Here is a 25374-nt window from a genome sequence, read left to right as displayed (position 1 = left end):
CTTGGATAAAAGATTCTAGCTAGGCAGCAAAAAAGCCTAAGGAATTTAGGCTGAGATATTAAGGCATTGTTTACGAAGTATAGGGGAGCCACTAACCACTACAGCCCAGAAATATCCCCAAGGAAAACCCTTTGGTCATTCAGCCCCAACAGGCACTTAGGCCCTGATTATTTTGTTTAAACAATTTAGGCCAGGCGCGATGGCTCACGCCTGTAATCCCAGCACTTTGGGGGCTGAGGAGGGCAAATCACGAAGTCAGGAGTTCGAGACCACCCTGACCAACATGGTGAAACCCCATCTCTACTAAAAATACAAAAATTAGCCAGGCGTGGTGACATGCGCCTGTAATCCCAGCTACTCAGGAGGCTGAGGCAGGAGAATCGCTTGAACCCAGGAGGCGGAGGTTGCGGTGAGCCGAGATCGCGCCACTGCACTCCAGCCTGGGCGACAGAGCGAGACTCCGTCTCAAAGAAAAAACAAACAAACAAATAAAAAAAAAATTTGTGACGATTGATTTAGGCATTTATTCACTGTCAGTATCACAGCCTGCAGGAGAAACCTCCAGAGTATACAGCAGTATTACGTGGGAAGTCTCAACTATTAACAAAATATATAAAACCACTATCCTACATTAAATCCCCAAATCTTCTCCTAACATCTTGTTTTTTTTGTTTGTTTTTGTTTTGTTTGAGACTGAGTCTCGCTCTGTCACCGAAGTTGGAGTGCAGTGGTGCGATCTTGGCTCACTGCCACCTCGGCTTCCCAGGTTCAAGCGATTCTCCTGCCTCAGCCTCCCAAGTAGCTGGGATCACAGGCAAAAAGCTGGGATCACAGGCGTATGCCACCACTCCCGGCTAATTTTTTAATGGCCAGGCTGGTCTCGAACTCCTGACCTCAGGTGATCCGCCTGCCTCGGCCTCCCAAAGTGCTGGGATTACAGGCGTGAGCCACAGTGCCGGGCCAACTCTCCAAACATCTTGTAGCCTCGGAGTCAAAGACCTTACTGGTTTTGATAGAGACCATCAACACAACAGTCATCAATAAGTACATGACTATACTATCGACAGGGCTGAGTTATAAAAATTTACCCAAGGAGGTGGTCCCCTAAAAGTCGATTTTTTTTTTTTTCCTGACAGGTCCATCAATCAAGCATCAAGAGATGATTGGCAATATCACAAATCACTGAAGTCTGTTTGGGGTTTTCCAGAAGCTGAGCCAATTATTTACTTAATTGTCTAACGATTAACGACACCCCTTGTGCTTTCTGGGCCTGCGTTTCGTAATCGACGCCCTGAGAGGTATAAAGTAATTTCAAAACAAAACAAAACAAAAAACAATAAACCACCCCTCGGAATAGAGCTTATCACGTGAGCACCCAGACAAGCCAGCTTCAAAATGAGGTGAAAACTACAGTTCCTCTTCCGTTTATCAGAGTTCTAACTGGGACTACCGTGAACCACATCTACCGCCCGAGGGGCAGGGACAGCTGCCTCAGACCCCGGGCTTCCCTCTCGGTCCCTTCGCACCGCATCTCCCCGAGGCCGCTATTCCCGTCGCGCCCGCCCAGGGACCTGCACCGCCAGCGCCGTACCCTCAGGTTGGCCCGGAGACCCAGACTTTTGGCTAAGTTCTGCAGGTCACTGTACTTGAGGGAGTCCAGCTCCTCTAGAGAGGGGATGATCATCGCGATTCGAAATTCCGGCGATACTCAGAAGATGGATCACCAAACTTCGTAGCGCAGTTCAAATCCCTGGCGCCACTCTTAACCTTGACTAAGCAGAAATTTATAGACAGTTTAAATGAAGAATGCCGCGCTTCCATTGGTTGAAAATGCCTCAAAGGCGGGGCTTCTGACCCTGACCAATAGGAAGGCTGATTTCCCGTCTCAACAGACGCGCGCTTTTCTCACACTTCAGGAATACGCAGGCGCCAAAGGTCCTGTAAGGCCTGTTCAGGTAACGAGTGCGCGGACTCGGACTCCAGTGCTTGGATTGCCCACAATGTCCAATGAGGACGCAGGAGCTGTGCTTGGGGCGGGGCCTGGCGTGTATTCGAAACGAAGGCGCCGGCTGCGGGAAGATGGCGGCTCAGCTGCTGCGGCATCCTTCGCATTGTGCAACGCCGCCCCGGGGTGACTTTTGTGATGGCACTGAGAGGGCGATTGATGAAGCTTCTTTTACGACCTCCATGGAGTGGGATACGCAGGTGGTGAAGGGGTCCTCGCCGCTTGGCCCCGCAGGGCTGGGGGCTGAGGAGCCGGTCGCCGGCCCGCAGCTGCCGTCTTGGCTGCAGCCTGAGAGGTGCGCTGTGTTCCAGTGCGCACAGTGCCACGCAGTGCTCGCCGACTCTGTGCACCTAGCCTGGGACCTGTCGCGGTCCCTCGGGGCCGTGGTCTTCTCCAGTGAGTGCAGTGAGGCTTTCGGGAAAGGCAAAGGCTAGCCGGAGAGGGCGTTCCCACTTTCTCCACCGGGTGGCGGAGAACCACCTGGGGAAGAAAACGGGATGAAAATTTGGAAGCAAGTAACTCTTTGGCCTGGGGATGGGCAGGGAATCGGGGAGTCTCCTGATATTTAAGGCCAGGATGAGTCTGACGAGAGGAGAGATTTTCCATTTCAAGGCCCGCAGAGTATAGGTTCTGACCCGTGTTTGTCTTCCTAGGAGTTACAAATAACGTCGTTTTGGAAGCGCCCTTCCTAGTTGGCATTGAAGGTTCACTCAAAGGCAGGTACGTATTGATAATTACATTGGTCTCTAGTCCCTGACTTTATGAGACTGAGGAGCGTGGAACTGACATGTACGAGGAGAAAACAGTTTGGGATGCTGCTTTTACCTGTTTGACTCTTATATGAACTTGATGTATTAATGAAATGAAAAAGTTGTATTTGTGTATAGGTTTTAGGATCTTCCTGAGGGCCACTTCTCCCAGGCGGCTTGTACAAGTGAAGTGAGGCTAAGAAAGATGGATCTAGTAGTGGAGAAAAGAAAAAAATAACCTTTTGGTCTACAGTGAGAATAACTACAATCCTTTTAGATATTAGAACTTCTTTTTGAGACAGGGTCTTGCTCTCGCCCAGGCTGGAGTACAGTGGTGCGATCATAGCTCACTACAGCCCCCACAGCCCCTACCTTCCTGGCTCAAGCTATCCTCCCAAGCTCAGCCTCCGGAGTAGCTGGGACTACAGGCACACACCACCACTCCCGGCTAATTTTTAAATTTTTTGTAGAGGCCTTAGTATGTTGCCCACGCTTGATATTAGAACTTTTAAGTTTGCGATTATGATTAGTTTGTAATAAGCTATGCCAGGGCTAATTCTTCAGTAACCCCAGAAACTGGAGAAAAACACAACTAGAATGTTATGTACTTGAATACTGCCTGGTAAACTTTGCGACCTGCCTGTACTATGATTTACAAGTGACAATAAAGTAGTCAGTGAATTTGGTATTGCAAGGCTCCTCAATTTTGAGTTTTGGCTTTAACATTGAGACAATTCATTTCATTCTGACCAGTTTGATTCAACGTTAGGTTTAAAGTATAGGAATTCTTAGTTGCTTTGTCCAGTAACCAGGAAGATTTATGCAGCTTGGACAAACTTCAAAAACGGAGTTAGACCCACAGCTCCCTTTCTTTTTCCTGAATAAAACACACTACCTATCGCTATAGGAGGCCCCTTCCCACCCAAAGGGGACAAAGCAAGAAGGAGCAATTGCCTGCTTGGAATTGGGTGTATTCTGGGGCCAGAGGCAGAAGGTTCCTGAATGTGCTCTTGGAGAGGAGGCTAATGAATCTAGACCCGTGCTGTCCTATACTGTAATCACTAGTCATATGTAGCTATTATATATTATTAAATCTGCATTGAGATATGCTGTGAACGCAGAATACACACTGGATTTCAAAGACTTAGTACAGAAAAATTAATCATTTACAAATACTGATTACAGGCCGGGCGCGGTGGCTCACGCCTGTAATCCCAGCACTTTGGGAGGCCAAGGTGGGCAGATCACAAGGTCAGGAGATCGAGACCATCCTGGCTAACACGGTGAAACCCTGTCTCTACTAAAAATACCAAAAATTAGCCAGGCATGGTGGCGGGCGCCTGTAGTCCCAGCTACTCGGGAGACTGAGGCAGGAGAATGGTGTGAACCCGGGAGGCGGAGCTTGCAGTGACCGAGATCACGCCACTGCACTCCAGCCTGGGCGACAGAGCGAGACTCCCTATCAAAAAAAAAAAAAAAAAAATACTGATTACAGCTGGGAGCGGTGGCTCACGCCTGTAATCCCAGCACTTTTGGGAGGCCATGGCAGGCAGATCACCTGAGGTCGGGAGTTCGAGACCAGCCTGACCAAAATGGAGAAACCCCGTCTCTACTAAAAATACAAAATTAGCCAGGCATGGTGGCACATGCCTGTAATCCCAGCTACTCAAGAGGCTGAGGAAGGAGAATTGCTTGAACCCAGGAGGTGGAGGTTGTGGTGAGCCGAGTTCACGCCATTGCACTCCAGCCTGGGCAACAAGAGCCAAACTCTGTCTTAAAAAAAAAAATTGATTACATGGTGAAATGACATTTTTGATATATTGGGTTAAATAAAATATTTTAAAACTAATTTCACCTGTTTTTATTTTATTTTTTAAAGCAAAATTAGGCCGGGTGTGGTGGCTGATGCATGTAATCCCAGCACTCTGGGAGGCCGAGGTGGGTGGATCATGAGATCAGGAGTTCAAGACCAGCCTAGCCAAGATGGTGAAACTCAGTTTCTACTAGAAATATAAAAATTAGCTGGGCGTGGTGGCGGGCGCCTGTAATCCCATCTACTTGGGAGGCTGAGGCAGAGAATTGCTTGAATCCGGGAGGCGGGGGTTGCAGTGAGCCAAGATCATCCCACTGTACTCCAGCCTGGGCAATAGAGCGAGACTTTTTCTCAAAAAAAAAGCAAAATGAATAGAAAATTTAAAATTACATATGTGACTCACATTATATTCCTATTAGACAATGCTGGTTTAGATGCTTTGTAAAAAAGTGGAGGGAGGCCAGGTGCAGTGGCTTACACCTATAATCCCAGCACTTTGGGAGGCCAAGGCAGGCAGATCACAAGGTCAGGAGTTCGGGACCAGCCTGGCCAGTATGGTGAAACCACGTCTCTACTAAAAGTACAAAAATTAGGGGGGCAAGGCGGCAAGCGCCTGTAGTCGCAGCTACTCGGGAGGCTGAGGCAGGAGAATGGCTTGAACCTGGGAAGCGGAGGTTGCAGTGAGTCAAGATCGCACCGCTACACTCCAGCCTGGACGACAGATCAAGACTCCATCTGAAAGAAAAAAAAAACTAGAGAGAAAGCCCCATGTGTTTCTGTATTTGTGGAGTAAGATGAGCTATATGGGACTTGCGGAGAGGGTTATGAAATGGCACAGCTTGAGACAAGTTGATTTTTTTCTAAGTGTAGGTTCATTACCTAGATGGGGTCAGAGAATGAATTAAGAGGATGATTACTGATGCAGCTAAAAGAGCATAAATTTTAGAGACAGCAGACTCGGCTTCTTTTTACTCTTTTTTTTTTTTTGAGATGGAGTCTTGCTCTGTCCCAGGCTGGAGCACAGTGGCGGGATCTTGGCTCACTGCAACCTCCACCTCCTGGGTTCAAGCTATTCTCCTACCTCAGTCTCCCGAGTAGCTGGGATTATAGGTGCACAGCACCATGTCCGGCTAATTTTTGTATTTTTGTATTTTTAGTAGAGATGGGGTTTCACCATGTTGGCCAGGCTGGTCTTGAACTTCTGACCTTGTGATCCACCTGCCTCAGCCTCCCAAAGTGCCAGGATTACAGGCGTGAGCCACCACGCCAGTCCTTAACTTTACTCTTAATGAGGCATGTGAAATAAATTGATCCCTCTCAATCTGTCATATTTGAATACTCCTAAAATATACTCCCTCTGACATTTAAACATTCTGCAGTTGGCATGAACCTCTTAGATTCAAAGTCATAAAGTAGACAGATACAAGGTTACTTCCGTCTACATTTTATTGTTCTTTTACTGGCAGAGGATTTATTGTATCTAATTTTAAAAAGGATTATTATAGTATGTTGACACTTAGAAATAGCTTTGTTACCCTGAGCTTTTGTTGTGCTCAACAGCGTATTTATTTAAATGGAATTTTGTTTGTATTATAAGTGAAGTACATTTTTTTCTAATTGTTATGTCAAATTCAAACCTGAGAGAAGAATATAATGAACCTCTGTCTACCTGTCACTAAACTAGAGCAGTTATCAACTCTCGGCCAATCTTGTTTCATCTGAAATCATAGTTGGCTTATCATGCTGGCTCACGCCTGTAATCCCAACACTTGGAGGCCAAGATGGGAGGATCACTTGAACCCAGGAGTTCAAGACCATCATGGGCAACATAGCGAGACTTCGTCTCTAAAACAAAACAAAATATCTATCCTCCACAATGTTTTGAAGCAGATACCTGAAATTATATCATTCCATCCATAAATATTTTGGTGAGGAGCTTTATAAGAAACTTTTTTCTGTTTATTTATTTTTTGAGATGGAGTCTAGCTCTTTTACCCAGGATGGAGAGCAACCTCCGCCTCCCAGGCTCAAGCCATCCTTTCACTTCAGCCTCCCAAGTAGCTAGGACTATAAGGCATGCACCACCATGCCCAGTTATTTGTTGTAGAGATAGGGTTTCAACATGTTGCCCAGGCTGGTTTTGAACTCCTGAACTCAAGTGATCTGCCTACCTTTGTCTCCCAAAGTGCTGGCATTACAGGCATGAGCCACTGCACTCAGCCTTTCTTTTCTTTTTCAATTTTTTTAGTTTTATTTTTTTTTATTTTTTTGAGATGGGGGTCTTGCTCTGTCGCCCAGGCTGAAGTGCAGTGGCATGATCTCGGCTCACTACAAACTCCGCCTCCCGGGTTCAAGTGATTCCCCTGCCTCAGCCTCCCGAGTAACTGGGACTACAGGTGCATGCCACCACATCTGGCTAATTTTATGTATTTTAGTAGAGACGGGGTTTCACCATGTTGGCCAGGATGGTCTTAATCTCCTGACTTCGTGATCCTCCCACCTCGGCCTCCCAAAGTGTTGGGATTACAGGCGTGAGCCACTGCGCCCAGCCTCTTTTCTTTTTAAAGATAATCCCAATTCTGGCTGGGCGCAGTGACTCATGCCTGTAATCCCAGCACTTTGGGAGGCCGAGGCGGAAGGATCGCGAGGTCAGGAGTTCAAGACCAGCCTGGACGACATAGCAAAACCCCATCTCTACTAATAATACAAAAATTTGCTGGGCATGGTGGCAGGCGCCTGTAATCCCTGCTACTGGGGAGGCTGAGGCAGGAGAATCGCTTGAACCCAGGAGGCGGAGGTTGCAGTGAGCCGAGATCATGCCATTGCACTCCAACCTGGGCGACAAGAGGAAGACCCCATCTCAGGAAAAAAAAAAAATTTAAACATACCACAAATACTATAATAAGCCCCAGGTACCCAGTTTCAACAGTTATTAATATTTTGACAATTATTTTCCTCTATACTCTTCACTTTTTTTTTTTTTTTTTTAATTCCTGGAGTATTTTGAAACAAATCACGTACAGTAAATCAACTCTTCATCACTTTGGTATTACTTCCTGTTGTCTTGTAGATTCACAGACTATTATAACCAAAAGATAATATAGTCTAGTTGACCTCATTCTGCTGATAAGGATATGGAGAAACAGTTGTATTTGGTAGTGTATTGGAAGTATTTTCCTCCCATAATATCCTCCAGTGCCCATGATCCAATGTAATGATGGAAGGCCCAGCAAGCTAGGTGATGCTAACCCTTAGTGGCAGAGCAGGGCAACCCAAAGCAGCTCAGCATGGATGGTTAGAGACGTAGTACCTACTGTGGTAAGATTGTTAAAAATATGGGGCTGGGCGCGGTGGCTCACACCTGTTATCCCAGCACTTTGGGAGGCCTAGGTGGGTGGATCACCTGAGGTCAGGAGTTCGAGACCAGCCTGACCAACATGGAGAAACCCCGTCTCTAGTAAAAATACAAAATTAGCCGAGCGTGGTGGTGCACGCCTGTAATCCCAGCTACTCGCTTGGGAGGCCGAGTCAGGAGAATCACTTGAACCTAGGAAGCGGAGGTTGTGGTAAGCCAAGATCACTCCATTGCACTCCAGCCTGGGGAATGAGTGAAACTCCATCTCAAAAAATCAAAAACAAAAAACAATAAGGAGCCACAGGCTATACACATGATCAGAGGCAAAGTGTGGGAATGAAGTTCTTTTTTTCTTCTACAGTAGTCAACTTAGGATAAATTTTTTTAAGTCATAAACTATAGTTTAGCCACTGAGGCACCGCTATATCATTAATCTCACTATCTGAACTTACTGCAATTTTCCTTGTTTTATAGTAATATTCAACAAAATACAGTTATACTGTGTTTTACTGCACTTGCAGATACTGCTTTTTTGTTTGTTTGTTTTTTTGAGATGGAGTCACACTCTGTCGCCTAGGCTAGAGTCCAGTGGCATGATCTCGGCTCACTGAAACCTCTGCCCCCTGGCTTCAAGCAATTCTTCTGCCTTAGCCTCCCTAGTAGCTGGGATGACAGGTGTGCCCTACCACGCCCAGCTAACTTTTGTATTTTCAGTAGAGACAGGGTTTTGCCATGTTGGCCATGCTGGTCCTGAACTCCTGACCTCAAGTGATCTGCCCACCTTGGCCTCCCAAAGTGCTGGGATTACAGGTGTGAGCCACTATGCCCAGCCCAGGTAATGCAATTTTTTTTTTTTTTTTTTTTGAGACGGAGTCTTGCTCTGTTGCCCAGACTGGAGTGCAGTGGCATGATCTTGGCTCACTGCAACCTCCACCTTCCGGGTTCAAGCAACTTTCCTGCCTCAGCCTCCCTAGTAGCTGGGATTACAGGTGCATGCCACCACGCCCAGCTAATTTTTGTATTTTTATTAGAGATGGGTTTCGCCATGTTTGCCAGGCTGGTTCCGAACTCCTGACCTCAAGTGATCCACCTGCCTTGGCCTCCCATAGTGCTGGGATTACGGGTGTGAGCCACTGCGCCCAGCCCAGGGACTGCATTTTTTTTTTTTTTTTTTTTTTTTACAAATTGAAGGTTTGTGACAAGCTTTTGTTGAGCAAGTCTGTTGACACCATTTCTAACAGCATGTGCTCACTTTGTGTCTCTGTGTCACATGTTGGTAATTCTGGCAGTTTTTGTTTTATTTATTTATTTATTTATTTTGAGACGGAGGCTCGCTCTGTCACCCAGACTGGAGTGCAGTGGCTTGATCTAGGCTCACTGCAAGCTCAGCCTCCTGGGTTCACACCATTCTCCTGCCTCAGCCTCCCGAGTAGCTGGGACTTACAGGGGCCCACCACCACACCCGGCTAATTTTTTTGTAGTTTTAGTAGAGACAGGGTTTCACCATGTTAGCCAGGATGGTCTTGATCTCCCGACCTCATGATCCGCCTGCCTTGGCCTCCCAGAGTGCTGGGATTACAGGCGTGAGCCACCGCACCCGGCCAGTTCTGGCAGTTTTAAAACTTTTTCATCATTATGTCTGTTAACGCTGATCTGTGATCAGTGATCTTTGCTGTTATTACTGTAATTGTGGGATGCCACAAACCGCACCCATTGAAGACAGCAAACTTAATCAATACGTGTGTGTTTTGACTTCTACCAACTAGCCATTCAGTCTCGCCTTCTCAGGCCAATTAATAACCCAACAATGGCCTTTAAGTGTTCAAGTGAAAGAAAAAGTTGCAAATCTCTCATTTTAAATCAAAAGCTAGAAATGATTAAACTTAGTGAGGAAGGCATGTGAAGTAATGCCAAATTGTGAATATGAAGAAAAAAATGGAGTTAGGTGCGGTGGCTCACGCTTGTAATCCCAGCACTTTGGGAGACTGAGGTGGGTGGATCACATGAGGTCAGGAATTCAAGACCAGCCTGATCAACATGGTGAAACCCCATCTCTACTAAAAATACAAAATTAGCCGGGCATGGTGGCGCACACCTGTAATTCCAGCTCTTTGGGAGGCTGAGGCAGGAGAATTGCTTGAACCCGGGAGGCGGAGGTTGCAGTGCCCCAAGAACACACCATTGCACTCCAGCTTGGGCAACAAGAGCGAAACTCCGTCAAACAAACAAACAAATAAATAAATGGAAATTAAAAGTGCTAGTCCAGTGATAAGCTGATATGGAGAAAGTTTGAGTGGTATGAGTAGATCAAATCAGCCACAACATTCCTTTAAACTAAAGCCTAATCCAGAACAAGGCCCTAACTCTCTTCAATTCTGTGAAGGCTGAGAGGTGAGGAAGCTGCAGAAGAAGTTTGAGAGTATCAAATGTTGGCTCAGTGCAATGGCTCACGCCTGTAATCCCAGCACTTTGGGAGGCCAAGGTGGGTGGATTGGTTGGACCCAGGAGTTTGAGACTAGCCTGGGCAACATGGTGAAATGCTGTCTCTACAAAATACAAAAAAATTTAGCCGGATGTGGTGGCACACACCTATAGTCCCAGCTGCTTGGGAGGCTGAGAAGGAAGGCTGGCTTGAGCCCAGAGAGGTCGAGGCTGCAGTGGAGCTGTGATTGTGCCACCACACTCCAGCCTGGGTGACAGAGCAAGACCATCTTAAAAAAAAAAAAAAAAAAAGCAGAGGTTGGTTCATGAGATTTAAGGAAAGAAACCTTCTCCATAACAAAAGTCCAAAGTGAAACAGCAAGTACTAATGCAGAAGCTGCAGAAAATGAAAGTGGGTACACTAAACAACATATTTTCAGTGCAGATGAAACAGCCTTCTATTGGAAGAAGATACCGTCTCAGACTTTCATAGGTAGAAAGGAGAAGTCATTACCTGGCTTCAAAGGAGCTGGTCACAGTGACTCACATGTGTAATCCCAGCACTTTGGGAGACCAAGGTCGGAGGATTGCTTGAGCACAGGAGTTCAGGACCAGCCTGGGCAACACAGCAAGAACCTGTCTCTACAAAAAATTTAAAAATTAGATGGGCATTTTAGTGTGCACCTGTGGTCCCAGCTACTTGGAAGGCTGAGGTGGGAGGATCACTTGAGTCTGGGATGTTAAGGCTGTAGTGAGCTGTGATTGTACCACTGCACTCCATCCAAAAAAAAAGAAAAAGAAAAAAAAGCTTCAAAGGACAGGCTTTCTTGTTAGAGGCTATTGCAGCTGGTGACTTGAAGTTGAAGTCAATGCTCATTTACTGTTACTATCTATAGCTACTATAGTTATTCCTCTGATGGATCTGGGCAAAGTAAATCGAAAACCTTCTAGAAACCCAGCTAAATTTTGTATTTTTAGTAGAGATGGAGTTTCACCATGTTGACCAGGCTGTTTTCAAACTCCTGATCTCAAGTGATCTGCCCGCCTCCCAAAATGCTGGGATTACAAGCGTGAGCCATTGCGCCCGAATGGAAATTAATTTCCACTGAGACATTTGTTTATAAGTACTGTGCTTTGTCTGAATTAATTAATTCCTACGTGGAATTTCAAATTAATGACATTTTATTTCATAGTTTGCTTTTTGGTTAACTATATTCACAAGATTACATTACTATATGTGTGGTGTGGGACTTCATTTACCAATAAACTTAATATATTTTGTTATTTGTTCTTTTTTAGTATCCATTGACATAGGTATTTCTTTTTAGCTATGTGATTTTTTTTTCTTTTTTAAGATGGAGTTTCGCTCTTGTTGCCCAGGCTGGAGTGCAGTGGCACAATCTCCGCTCACTGCAACCTCCGCCTCCCGGGTTCAAGCGATTCTCCTGCCTCACCCTCGTGAGTAGCTGGGATTACAGGCACCCGCCACCAGGCCTGGCTAATTTTTTTATTTTTAGTAGAGACAGGGTTTCACCACATTGGCCAGGCTGGTCTCGAACTCCTGACCTCAGGTGATCCACCCGCCTTGGCCTCCCAAAGTGCTGGGATTACAGGCGTGAGCCATCATGCCCAGGCTAGCTATGTGATTTTTATGTTGTATTTTGTTAATAGAATTCTGCTAGCCTGGGAAACAAAATAAGACCCCATTTCTGCCAAAAAAAAAATTAGTAGGGTATGGTAGCATGCACCTGTAGTCCCAGCTTTGGGAAGCTGAGGCAGGTGGATCAATTGAGCCCAGGAATTCAAGGCTGCAGTGAGCTATGATTGTATCACTACGTTCTAACCTGGGCGACAGAGCAAGAAACTGTCTCAAAAAAAAAACAAAAAACCCTTCATACTATATATTAATACAATTAATTTTTCCTTTACCAAACCACTTTAAAATTGCTTTTAGCACATGCATGATGAAATATTTTCTTAAAGTGCTTTTCTTGTAAAAAATTTATTCGTTTATTTTTTATTTTAAGACGGGTTTTACCATGTTGCCTAGGCGGGTCTCGAATTCCTGGGCTCAAGCTATCTGCCCACTTCGGCCTCTCATAGTGCTGGGATTACAGTAGGTGTGAACCACTGTGCCTGACCAAAATGTTTCTTTCTAATATTTAAATATGTCTTATATACCAGCAAATATGATGACTTGCTCAAGAATTGTAATGAGAACTAAAATCAACATGTGACTCTTCATCAGTAATCTTTCCAGAGAATAAGGAAAACAAAATAGATGGCTTGCTAGGGTAATGGGATTCCCTTTTCTTTCTCTTTTAGTCTGGGCATTTTTTTCATTAACTTTTTTTTTTTTATGTAAGCAAAAGACAAATCTTGATTTTAGTTCTGTGAACAATTTGTTTAGTAAGGCCCCAGTCAACTTGATTATTTTTTCAACAACTGTGAATTTATATAATGATAGCCATTTTACATGGTGATTTGCAGTTTTAAATGTTTAAATGTTAATCAGATTAGTTAGCTCTTTTTGTGTTTATTAGGGGTAAATTACCTTTCTCTTCTGAAGCGATAATTATACATCCATGATTGCTTTGACCAGAATATAAAAGGGTATCCGCAATCCAGCATGTAATTAAATTACAATCTGAGTTACCCTTTCTTGAATGTGACATTCTTTCTCTCACTCCTGTTACAATGTAATTTTCACCCTGACTTAGGTGTTAGGAATGCTTCAGAGACTAGTTATTTTTTTATTGCTTGTATGATTTTTTATCCTTACCCATATTCTGTTTTTCCCCACCCCTAGTACTTACAACCTTTTATTCTGTGGTTCTTGTGGGATTCCCATTGGTTTCCATCTGTATTCTACCCATGCTGCCCTGGCTGCCTTGAGAGGCCACTTCTGCCTTTCCAGTGACAAAATGGCGTGGTGAGTAGACTCAGATATGGATCATCAAATACATTCTACTTCATTTATTTTGAGACAAAGTCCATCAAATAAATTTTAAAATATTTTTCAGGAAAGACAAAGTAGGCTGAGGACAGTGGCTTATGCCCGTAATCCCAGCACTTTAGGAGGCTGAGGCGGGTGGATCACTTGAGGTCAGGAGTTTGAGACCAGCCTGGCTAACATGGTGAAACCCGTCTCTACGAAAAATACACAAATTAGCCAGGTATGGTGGTTGGACGCCTGTAATCCCAGCTACTCAGGAGGCTGAGGCATGAGAATTGTTGGAACCTGGGAGGCGGAGGCTGCAGTGAGCTGAGATCGTGCCACTGTGAGATCGTGCCCACTGCACTCCAGCTTGGGAGACAGGGTGAGATTCTGTCCAAAAAAAAAAGTAGCTGGGCATGCTAGTGCACACCTGTAATCCCAGCTACTTGGGAGGCTGCGGCAAGAGAATTGCTTCAACCTGAGAGGTGGAGGTTGCACAGTGAGCTGAGATTGCACCACTACGCTCCAAGCCTGGGTGACAGAACAAGACTGTCTCAAGAAAAAAAAAGACAAAGTGTTTGTACCAAAAAGATGCTAAAGTCAGGCACTGTCTTTGACAAAAAAATGGCAGTGGGCCAGGTGTGATGGCTCACGCCTGTAATGCCAGTGCTTTGTGAGGCCAACGTGGGAGGACTGCTTGAGGGCAGGAGTTCAAGACCTCCGTGGGCAATATAGTGAGACCCCTATTTTTTTTAATACAAAATTTAAAAAAATCAGCTGGATGTGGCGGCATGCCCCTATAGTCCCAGTTACTTGGGAGGCTGAGGTGGGAGGATCACCTGAGCCCAGGAGTTCAAGGTTACATTTTGCTGTGATCATACCACTGCATTCCGCTTTGGGTGACAAAAAAAAAAGATAGCAGTGGGACCAAAATATAATCTTATAACATTATGATTATCTTCCATGTCTTCTTATCACACCATATCTTAAAAATCATACCATGGGAGAATTAGGAGGGTATTCTTTCATTAAAGAAACTTGTTGCCAGATGTGGTGGTGTGTGCCTGTAATTCTAGCTACCCAGGAGGCTGAGGCAGGAGGATCCCTTGAATCTTCGTGTTCGAGACCAGCCTAGGCAACAACATGGTGAAGCCTCCCATCTCAAACTGCTCCCTTAAAAAAAAAAAAAAAAAAAAAGAACATTGTATGGGCTGGGTGCAGTGGCTCATGCCTGTAATCCCAGCACTTTGGGAGGCCGAGGTCAGGGGTTCACCTGAGGTCAGGAGTTCGAGACCAGCTTGGCCAACATGGTGGAACCCCATCTCCATTTAAAATACAAAAATAAGCCAAGTGTGGTGGCGCACGCCTGTGGTCCCAGCTGCTCGGGAGGCTGTGGCAGGAGAATTGCTTGAACCCAGGAGGTGGAGGTTGCAGTGAGCCAAGATCAAGCCACTGCACTTCAGCCTGGGTGACAGAGCGACACTCTGTCTCAGAAAAAATAAAAATAAATAAATAAAAGATAAAAAGAACATTCTAGAAGGCAAGCTTTTGCAAAATAATGTTGTAGTAGATACCTTTTGGGTTTGTGCCCAGCCTCTCTCTCCCTCTAATAGGTGGGGCCTTGTATATTTGTATCATGTGTGATTTGTATCATGCGTGATTCCCACTCCCAGGTACTGGATCAAGAATGAATACCTGGCCAGGCATGGTGGGTCATGCCTGTAATCTCAGCACTTTGGAAGGCTGAGTTGGAGGATTGTTTGAGCTTAGGAGTTTGAGACCAGCCTAGGCAACATAGCAAGACTCTGTCTCTACAAAAAATTTAAAATATTAACTGTGTGTGGTGGTGTATGCCTGTAGTCCTAGCTACTCGGGAGGCTAAGGTGGGAGGATAGCTACAGCCCAGGAGTTCAAGGTTACAGGGAGCTATGATTGTGTCACTGTATTCTAGCATGGGGAGCAGAGCGAGACCCTGTCTCTTAAAAAAGAAAAACAGTGCCGGGCATGGTAGCTCACACCTGTAATCCCACTACTTTGGGAGGCCGAGGTGGGCAGATCATGAGGTCAGGAGATCGAGATCATCCTGACCAACATGGGGAAACCCTGTCTCTACTAAAAATAAAAAAAAATTAGCTGGGTGTGGTGGCGCATGCCTGTAATCCCAGCTACTTGGGAGGCTGAGGCAGGAGAATCACTTGAACTGGGGAGTCAGAGGTTGCAGTGAGCCAAGATCGTGCCACTGCACTCCAGCCTGGCAACAGAGCGAGACTCTGTCTCTAAAAAAAAAAAAAAAGAAAAATGGATACCTGACCCAGACTAAGCCAACCATTTTTCTACCTTGGAATTTGAAACAAGGGCCCAGAAATACCAGTTACGTGTAGATAGTACTAGTGTTGAAGTTTGGAAGTGAAAGCTCTATGTATGGGATAGCTATTTCCCATGTGATGCATGTAGCTGCAGGGAAGTCTTCTCTGCAGTAAAACATGAAGCAGACACAGAGGAAAGTAAAAATAATGATCATGTAGCCTCATGGTGTCAGAAAAACTACCCTACTGGCTATCCTTTCTCATGAATTACATTGGCTATTTCATTATTTTCCTAATAAATTGCACTTTTAACTTAAGCTTTTTTACTTATTACAAGAAACTGAAACATCCTTAGAAGTCTTTCCTTGACCATTAAAAAACAAAAACAAAAACATGCATTGACAACCTAGTTTATGTAGGCATTATGCTTATATCACTGAGTTCTTAATATAGTTTAAGAAAACTAGGGCTCAAAGAAGTGGAAGAGCTGAGATTTGAGCACATCTTAACTCAAAAGCTTATTTTCCTTTCATAAAACTAAAAGGTTTCGTTTTTCTCATTTCTTTTTTTTTTTTTGAGACAGAGTTGCTGTGGCGCCCAGGCTGGAGTGCAGTGACGTGATCTTGGCTCACTGTAAGCTTCGCCCCCTGGGTTCACACCATTCTCCTGCCTCAGCCTCCCAAGTAGCTGGGACTACAGGTGCCCACGACCACGCTTGGCTAATTTTTTGTATTTTTAGTAGAGACGGGGTTTCACTGTATTAGCCAGGATGGTCTCGATCTCCCGACCTTGTGATCCGCCCGCCTTGGCCTCCCAAAATGCTGGGATTACAGGCATGAACCACCACGCCTGGCCGCTTTTTCTCATTTCTTATGCTTAGATAGATGTTTTTAGCTGAGTTATGGTTGACTAAACAATAAAACTTACAAGCCAGTCCTTTACCATGGGTTGCTCACTGTGCATTAGGTATACCATTTGTTCTTCATTGCAAATTTCCAACACAAAATATATACCTGAGATGGACTTATCATTTACTCTTCTTTTTTTTTTTAAAAAAAAGACGGAGTCTCACTCTGTCACCCAGGCTGTGGCGTTATCTCAGCTCACTGCAACCTCTGCCTCCTGGGTTCAAGTGATTCTCCTGCCTGGGCTTCCCAAAATGTTAAGATTACAGGCATTAGTCACCATGCCCAGCCTCAATTTTTAGATTCTTTTTTTTTTCTTTGAGACGGAGTCCTGCTCTTTCGCCCAGGCTGGAGCTGGAGTGCAGTGGCGCCATCTCGGCTCACTGGAAGCTCCGCATCCCAGGTTCACGCCATTCTTCTGCCTCCGTCTCCTGAGTAGCTGGGACTACAGGTGCCCGCCACCATGTCTGGCTAATTTTTTTGTATTTTTAGTAGAGACGGGGTTTCACCGTGTTAGCCAGGATGGTCTCGATCTCCTGACCTTGTGATCCGCCCGCCTCGGCCTCCTAAAGTGCTGGGATTACAGGTGTGAGCCACTGTGACTGGCCAATTTCTAGATTCTTAAGCAATTTCTATTTAGAATTAACTTTAAAGCGGGAAAAAAAAAACTGTAAATGTGTGCTGTTAGTAATCCCACATCTTTTTTAGAAATCAGTACAAAAGTAAATGTTCTAGAGAAGCAATAATTGCATTTTTGTTAGGGAAGTAAGCTTTTAGTAACACATTTTTAACATACATTTGAAAAGCATTATGGGATTTTGGTTAATTTCTTAATCTTTAAAATGAGTTGGATAAAAGGTCAGGACATTCTTTTTGATTAAGTAGAAACTTTGGCCTTTTCCTCTTGGATTCGGGATGGCTGCTGCAATTACAGTCATTACATCTATTGATGATAGCATCCTAAACATGAAGGAAAAGGATATGGAGAGTATGGGAACACAAGAAAAATTCCTTCTTTTCATCAGCATAAATTTTGTTTGTGTTTTTTTTTTGTTTTTTTTTTGAGACACAGTCTTGCTCTGTCACCCAAGTTGGAACACAGTGGTGTGATCTCAGCTCATTGCAGCCTCCGCCTCCCAGGTTCAAGTGATTCTCCTGCCTTGCCCACCAAGTAGATGGGACCACAGGTGCACTCCACCATGCCCGGCTAATTTTTGTATTTTTAGTAGAAATGGGGTTTTACCATGTTTGCCAGGCTGGTCTCAAACTCCTGACCTCAGGTGATCTGCCTGCCTCAGCCTTCCAAAGTGCTGGGATTACACCCATGAGCCACTGCGCTCTCCGCCAGCATAAAATTTTCTTAATCTTTTTTTTATTCCTTTTTTTTTTTTTTTTTTTTTTTTTTGAGACAGGGTCTCACTCTGTCACACATGCTGGAGCGATCATGGTTCACTGCAGCCTCAACCTTTTGGGTTCAGGTGATCCTCCCAACTCAGCCTCCCAAGTAGCTGGGACTACAGGCATGCCACCACATCTGGCTAATTTTTGTATTTTTTTGTAGAGATGGGGTTTTGCTGGCCAGGCATGTTGGCTCATGCTTGTAATCCCAGCACTTTGGGAGGCTGAGGCAGGCGGATCACCTGAGGTCAGGAATTCAAGACCAGCCTGTCCAATATGGTGAAACCCTGTCTCTGCTAAGAATACAAAAATTAGCTGGACATGGTGGTGGGCACCTGTAATCCCAGCTGCTTGGGAGGCTGAGGCAGAAGAATTGCTTGAACCTGGAAGGCGGAGGTTGCAGTGAGCCGAGATCACGCCATTGTACTCCAGCCTGGGTGACAGAGTAAGACTCTGTCTCAAAAAAAAAAAAAAAGAGATGGAGTTTCGCTATGTTGCCCAGGCTGGTCTCAAATTTCTGATCTCAAGCCATCTGCCTGCCTCAGCCTCCCAAAGTGCTGGGATTATAGGTGTGAGCCAGCACACCCGTCCCATTTTCTTACCCTTGTTGGTCAGAACTATGTCACATGATTAGCTCATCTGAGAAAGCAAATATGTAACAGTAGGCTCATGGCAAAAATCTGGATTCTGTTGGCAATAAAGAAGTGAGGAAAGCTGGGCTTGGTGGCTCAAGCCTATAATCCCAGCACTTTGGGAGGCCCAGGCAGGGGGATCACCTGAGGTCAGGAGTTCGAGACCAGCCTCGCCAACATGGCAAAACCCCATCTCTACTAAAAATCCAAAAATTAGCTGGGCGTGGTGGCACAAGCCTGTAATCCCAGCTACTCGGGAGGCTAAGGCAGGAGAATGGCTTGAACCCGGGAGGCAGAGGTTGCAGTGAGCTGAGATCGTGCCACTGCACTCTACTCTGGGCAACAGAGCGAGACTCCATCTCAAAAAAAAAAAAAAGTGAGGAATAGCTGCTGGGAATAGGTGACCAACACTATGTCTCACACTGGGATTACTTTCCTTCAAACTGTGCTACAGGATCCTGCTGATGAAGTGTAAAGCTTATAATCATCGTAATTATTCATATGAGCCTGGTTTTTGTCTTTAATTTACCCTGAGATAATTTTGTCTCTGGTAGGATGCAGCAGAGATCCTCTACGATTTGTTTATTTTTGAATTTGCTTTTCCAAGAAAATGCAGTCATCCTTCAGTATCTGTGGTTCCAGGACCCCACCAGATACCAAAATCCATGGACACTCAAGTGTCTGATATTAAATGGTGTAATATTTGCATATTACTTTTGGATATCCTCCTTTTTAAAGTATAAAAGTATATATTTTATACTTTAAAATAATCTCCAGATTACTTATGACAGCTAACGTAATGTAAATGCTACGTACATTACAAATTTACATAGGAAATTTACAAAGTTGTTGTAATGTTAAGGGAATGATGACAAGAAAAAGAGTCTGTACCTGTTCAGTACAGACACAATCCAGTTTTTTTTCCCGAATATTTTTAGTCTGTGGTTGTTTGAATCCATGGATGCTATACCCATGGATATGGTGGGCCAGCTGTAACATCATGAGTCTTGAAATGAAAATCATTAAGAAGGCAGGCTTTTCTTGACACATTTTTTTTAGAAGGTAAGTTTGGTTCATTTATAATCTTAACCATGGTATGACACTAATATTTTCTCTTTTTTCCTATCTAGCTATCTCTTAAAAACAAAAGCCATAGTAAATGCATCAGAGATGGATATTCAAAATGTTCCTCTATCAGAAAAGATTGCAGAGGTAAAATTTCATGATGGTTGTATGCTTTTTTAAAATATACACAACTCTTGATAACTTCTACCAATGAACTTGGGGATGATGAAATGGTATGATGCTCAATAATCCTTTATACTTGATTTGACCTTCCCTATCGAATTTGTAATGAAAAGCAAAATACTAAAACCACACTGTAAGGTGTAGTTCAGGAAGAAAGGAAAAGCTGCTCAACTGCTGCACTCCTGTATTCTCCTTTGTGCTGGGAATGGATATCATCATCTTGCCATAGAGCTGTCTTCTTTGCAAACACCTTATAATTGCTCAGCTGTCTCAGACATAAGAGTGATGAAACAGTTACTAAGAATTCTTGGCTGGGCGTGGGTGGCTCACGCCTGTAATCCCAGCACTTTGGTAGGCCAAGGCGAGCAGATCATGAGGTCAGGAGATCGAGACCATCCTGGCTAACACAGTGAAACCCCATCTCTATTAAAAATACAAAAAATTAGCTGGGCGTGGTGGCACATGCCTGTAGTCCCAGCTACTCGGGAGGCGGAGGCAGGAGAATTGCTTGAACTGGGAGGTGGAGGTTGCAGTGAGCTGAGATTGTGCCACTGCACTCCAGCCTGGGCAACAGAGCGAGACTCTGTCTCAAAAAAAAAAATTTAGCCGCTCATGGTGGTAGGCGCCTGTAATCCCAGCTATTTAGGAGACTGAGGCAGGAGAATCGCTTGAACCCAGGTGGCAGACGTTGCAGTGAGCCGAGACTGCGCCACTGCACTCCAGCCTGGGCAACAGAGTGAGACTCCGTCTCAAAAAAAAGAATTCTTGCCTGGGCACAGTGGCTCACGCCTGTAATCCCAGCACTTTGGGAGGCTGAGGCAGACGGATAACCCGAGATCAGTAGTTTGAGACCAGCCTGACCAACATGGAGAAACCCTGTCTCTACTAAAAATACAAAATTGGCCGGGCGTGGTGGCACATGCCTGTAATCCCAGCTACTTGGGAGGCTGAGACAGGAGAAGCACTTGAACCCGTGAGACAGAGGTTGTGGTGAGGCAAGATCATGCCATTGCACTCTAGCCTGAGCAACAAGAGTGAAAATCCGTCTCAAAAAAAAAAAAGGCTGGGCCTGGTGGGTCACGCCTGTAATCCCAGCACTTTGGGAGGCTGAGGTGGGCAGATCACCTGAGGTCGGGAGTTCGAGACCAGCCTGACCAACATGGAGAAATCCCATCTCTACTAAAAATACAAAATTAGCCGGGCGTGTTGGCACATGCCTATAATCTCAGCTTTTCGGGAGGCCGAGGCAGGAGAATCGCTTGAACTTGGGAGGCAGAGGTTGCGGTGAGCCGAGATCTTGCCATTGAGAGTGAAACTCTGTCTGAAAAAAAAAAAAAAAAAAAAAGAATTCTTATTGGCTGGGTGCGGTGGCTCACACCTGTAATCCCAGCACTTTGAGAAGCCGAGGTGGGTGGATCATGAGGTCAGGAGTTCAGCCTGGCCAAGATGGTGAAACCCTGTCTCTACTAAAACTACAAAAATTAGCCAGGCGCAGTGGCAGGTACCTATAATCCCGGCCCCAGCTACTTGGGAGGCTGAAGCAGGAGAATCGCTTGGACCGACCTGGATGGCAGAGGTTGCAGTGAGCCAAGATCACACCATTGCATTCTAGCCTGGGTGACAGAATCTGTTTCAAAAATAATAATAATTGGTATGGGAAATGACTTTGGAATGGCAGTATGAGGAGTTCCATTGATAGGATCCAGGAAGAATATTATAAAGGAAACAACCGTCTTAAGTCTGTGGAAATTTTCTTCAAGGTATATGGCAAATACAGAAACATTTATTTATTTTTGAGACAGAGTCTCACTCTGCCTCCCAGGCTGGAATGCAGTGGCATAGTCTTGGGTCACTGCAGCCACCTCCTCCCGGGTTCAAGCGATTCTCCCACATGGAGAATCCCTGTCTCTACTAAAAATACTAAAAAGCCTCCTGAGTAGCTGGGACTACAGGCGCGCACTACCATGCCCAGATAATTTTTGTATTTTTAGTAGAGATGGGGTTTCACCATCTCTGCTAAAAATGTTGGCCAGGCTGTTCTCGAACTTCCGAGCTCAGGTGACCCACCCGCCTCGGCCTACCAAACTGCTGGGATTACAGGTGTGAGTGCCAGGTTCAAGTGCTTCTCCTGCCTCAGCCTCCCCAGTAGCTGGGAACCCAGTTGCCCTTGCCCCCAGCTTGCTTGTAGGGTGGAAATCCTATGCTGGGAGGGGCGAATGGAGATTATCAGAAGTCACTGCTCTTGCCCTGCTGAGTAACAACACTAAATTTCATTCTAAATATAGCTGTAAGAACTCTTAAAAATTATCTGATTGCAACAGTTATCTGTTCTAAACCTAATAACCAGAGTTAACTTTGCAGACCATTAGAATATTAAAGTCGGAGAGGCATTTGTTATGTTAACAAAGGGTTAAAAGAAAAGCTAAATTCTTGCCACTGGAAAAGGAGGAGAAGACTGTCTCCACAAAGCTCTGTGACCACACTTTATTCATCTTCACAGTAGCAGTGCTGCTCAGCAATGTTTTGTCTTTTTTTACATGAAACTTTACATCTGAGGATCTTTTTTTTGAGATGGAGTCTCGCTCTGTCGCCCAGGCTGGAATGCAGTGGCATGATCTTGGCTCACTGCAAACTCCGCCTCCTGGGTTCACTCATTCTCTTGCCTCAGCCTCCTGAGTAGCTGGGACTACAGGCGCCCGCCACCATGCCCGGCTAATTTTGTTTTTGTATTTTTAGTAGAGACGGGGTTTCACCGTGTTAGCCAGGATGGTCTTGATCTCCTGACCTTGTGATCTGCCCGACTCGGCCTCCCAAAGTGCTGGGGTTAGAGGCATGAGCCACTGCGCCTGGCCACATCTGAAGATCTTACTGTGTGCTAGGTTGTTGTATAAAGTTCTTCCAGAATTAGAAGAAATTTATTCCTCAAATGCATTTAGACATTGCCAGCTCCCAATTACTAGATATAAACTAGCTTAAATTTGAAATGGTGTTTGTGACCAGCAAATTGATAGTTAAGCTTAAAATGCCCAGATATCCAGCTTGGTGTGGTGGCTCATGTCTGTAATTCCAGCACTTTGGGAGGCCAAGGCAGGAGGATCACTGATTGCCAGGAGTTCAACACCAGCCTTGCAACAAAGCAAGACCCCATCTCTACAAAGAAAATTTAAAACACATGACTGTAGTCCTAGCTAATCAGGAGACTGAAGTAGGAGGATCACTTGAGAGCAGGAGCTTGAGGCTGCAGTGAACTATGAACGTGCCACTGTACTCCAGCTCAGGCAACAGAGTGAGACCCTGTCTCTTAAAATAAGTAAAAACAAAAAAAAGATGCCCTGATATCTATATATTTATCTTCCTAGCTGAAAGAGAAGATAGTGCTAACGCACAATCGCTTAAAATCACTAATGAAGATTCTGAGTGAAGTGACTCCTGACCAGTCCAAGCCAGAAAACTGATCCTGTACCAAAGCTTGAGTGTCAGGTTCAGGCTCTATTGCTGTCTTCAACAACAGGTGCTGCTTAATCATTTCTTGAAAAAGATTGGCTTCAAGAATGGAGGGGAAATGCAGTTTCTATTTACCTTTAGACTGATTTTCCAAATTATTTGTGAAGCTGTTTTTAGAAGATGAGAGACTAAGGATTCTTCTCTTTTATAGCTATTTGCCTTGAGAACTTACTTTAGATTCTTATTGAATTCATAATACTTATCTCTGAAAATGTCTTTGTAAATTTAGGAATTAAGATGCAGAGTCCCATGTGTCCTCTGATCTAAAGTTGCATGGTTGGTCTGAAAATAGAGTTGGGCTTAATGTTGACTTCTATTACTCCTGCATGGAGCATTGTTATGAATACTAATAAATCACTTTTTAACTTATGTAAAATACAGATCATAATATTCTATAGGTAATGTTTAATAAATTGCCTAAATAATATACAATTTGTCTCTTTTTCAATTGTAAACTGAGGTTAACAGAGGAATAATGAAAGGAATGATAAAACAAAACAGTTACCAAAGTACTATTTTCTATAATTTTGTTTTATGTAGCACTTTGAGTAACTTATCAAAATATTAATTTAATATATATTTTTAAAGTGTTGGACTAGGTGCTGGGGATAAAAGGTAAGCAAAAATAGACACACTGTATCCTTAGAATTTATAATCTAGTCAGAGAGGGACATTCAAATAATCACATAAAGATATGTAAAATTACAGGCCTGGCGCGGTGGCTCACATCTGTAATTCCAGATTTTTGGAGGCCAAGGCAGTGGATCACTTGAGGTCAGGAGTTCAAGACCAGCCTCGCCAACGTGGTGAAACCTCGTCTCTACTAAAAATACAAAAATTAGCCAGGCACGGTGGTGCGCACCTGTAATTCCAGCTACTCAGGAACCTGAGGCAGAAGAAATGCTTGAACCCAGCAGGTAGAGGCTGCAGTGAGCCGAGATCGTGCCACTGCACTCCAGCCTGGGTGACAGAGTGAAACTCCATCTAAAAAAAAAAAGATATGTAAAATTATGACTCTAGTAAGGGTTTTGACATAAAGGAACATAGGGATACACGCACATAAAGCAGGTAACTGACCTGGTCTGGGTTTCTGGGAAAGCAAGCCTCTGTGTAGAAGTGAAGTTTCAGCAGTGGTCTGAAAGATGAATAGGAATTAATAAGGTGATGGAGGGATGACCTTTATGAGGTCCTTAAAAGAAGGCCTGCCTAATCAAATTCACTTTTTCAGAATGTCACTGTGGTTGTCCTGTGGAAAACAGGTGGGAAGGGCAGCAAGCAGACCACTAAGGAGAGCCTTTGGCACTAGCACAATCAAGAAATTACATATCCAAGTGGTGGAGGATACAGAAGCTAACTTGAGATGTAGCTAGCAGAATATATATATATATATATATATATATATATATATATATATTTTTTTTTTTTTTTTCGAGATGGAGTCTTGCTCTGTCGCCCAGGCTGGAGTGCAGTGGCCTGATCTCTGCAACTGCCATCTCCCGAGTGTTGAAGCGATTCCCCTGTCTCAGCCTCCTGAGTAGCTGGGATTACAGGTGCATGCCGCCATGCCCGGCTAATTTTTTGTATTTTAGTAGAGACGGGGTTTCACCGTGTTGCCCAGGGTGGTCTCGAACTCCTGAGCTCAGGCAAATCCACCCGCCTTGGCCTCCCGAACTGCTAGGATAACAGGCGTGAGCCACTGCGACTGGCCTGCTTATGCGTTTTTTGAGTGGAGGGTGGTGAGACAGGGTCTCACTCTGTCATCCAGGCCTGAGTGCAGAGGTGTGAACATGGCCCGCTGCAGCCTTGACTTCCTGGTCTCAAGTGATCCTCCCAACTGTATCCTGAATAGCTGGCACCACAGGTTTGTGTCACCACGCCTGGCTAATAAAAAAAAAAAAAAAATTGTAGAGACAAGGCCTTGCTGTGGGCTGAAACTGGGCTCAAGGGATGTTCACTTCAGCCTTCCAAAGTGTTGGAATTACAGCGGTGAGCCATTGTGCCAGGTCTGATTATGCATAGAGTTGCAAAAATTTGGTCCTATAAGCAAGGTTGATGCTTTCTGGCAAAAACCAGCACAATAAAAGCTTTTACTTTTTAAAG

The 25374-nt window shown here is 44.6% G+C and overlaps 2 protein-coding genes across 16 annotated transcripts in view; one reads left to right on the top strand and one right to left on the bottom strand.

The window, feature by feature from the left end:
• NUSAP1 (nucleolar and spindle associated protein 1) overlaps window positions 1-1786 on the bottom strand; it is a 47270-nt gene extending 45484 nt beyond the window's left edge. For all 14 annotated transcript variants that reach the window (XM_024232255.3, XM_024232261.3, XM_054532602.2 and 11 more), the window contains exon 1: window positions 1592-1786. In XM_024232255.3, the coding sequence (XP_024088023.2) occupies window positions 1592-1684 (93 nt within the window). In that variant the 5' untranslated portion in view covers window positions 1685-1786. The remainder of the gene's footprint in view (window positions 1-1591) is intronic.
• Window positions 1772-23701, top strand: OIP5 (Opa interacting protein 5). 2 transcript variants are annotated; one of them, XM_003780436.5, is made up of 5 exons: window positions 1772-2401; window positions 2659-2725; window positions 13153-13275; window positions 19653-19734; window positions 23130-23701. In XM_003780436.5, the coding sequence occupies exons 1-5, from the start codon at window positions 2008-2010 to the stop codon at window positions 23223-23225; spliced, it is 762 nt and encodes a 253-aa protein (XP_003780484.4). In that variant the 5' UTR covers window positions 1772-2007; the 3' UTR covers window positions 23226-23701. The 2 variants fall into 2 exon arrangements, with proteins under 2 accessions (XP_003780484.4, XP_024088032.2); XM_024232264.3 differs by lacking the exon at window positions 13153-13275.
• Window positions 23702-25374: the final 1673 nt, after the last annotated feature.

The sequence above is a fragment of the Pongo abelii genome, chromosome 16 (genome assembly GCF_028885655.2).
Source record: "Pongo abelii isolate AG06213 chromosome 16, NHGRI_mPonAbe1-v2.0_pri, whole genome shotgun sequence".
NCBI lineage: Eukaryota > Metazoa > Chordata > Mammalia > Primates > Hominidae > Pongo > Pongo abelii.
The sequence above is the reverse complement of the archived record's forward strand: the minus strand, read 5'-3'. Positions and strand labels throughout refer to the sequence as shown.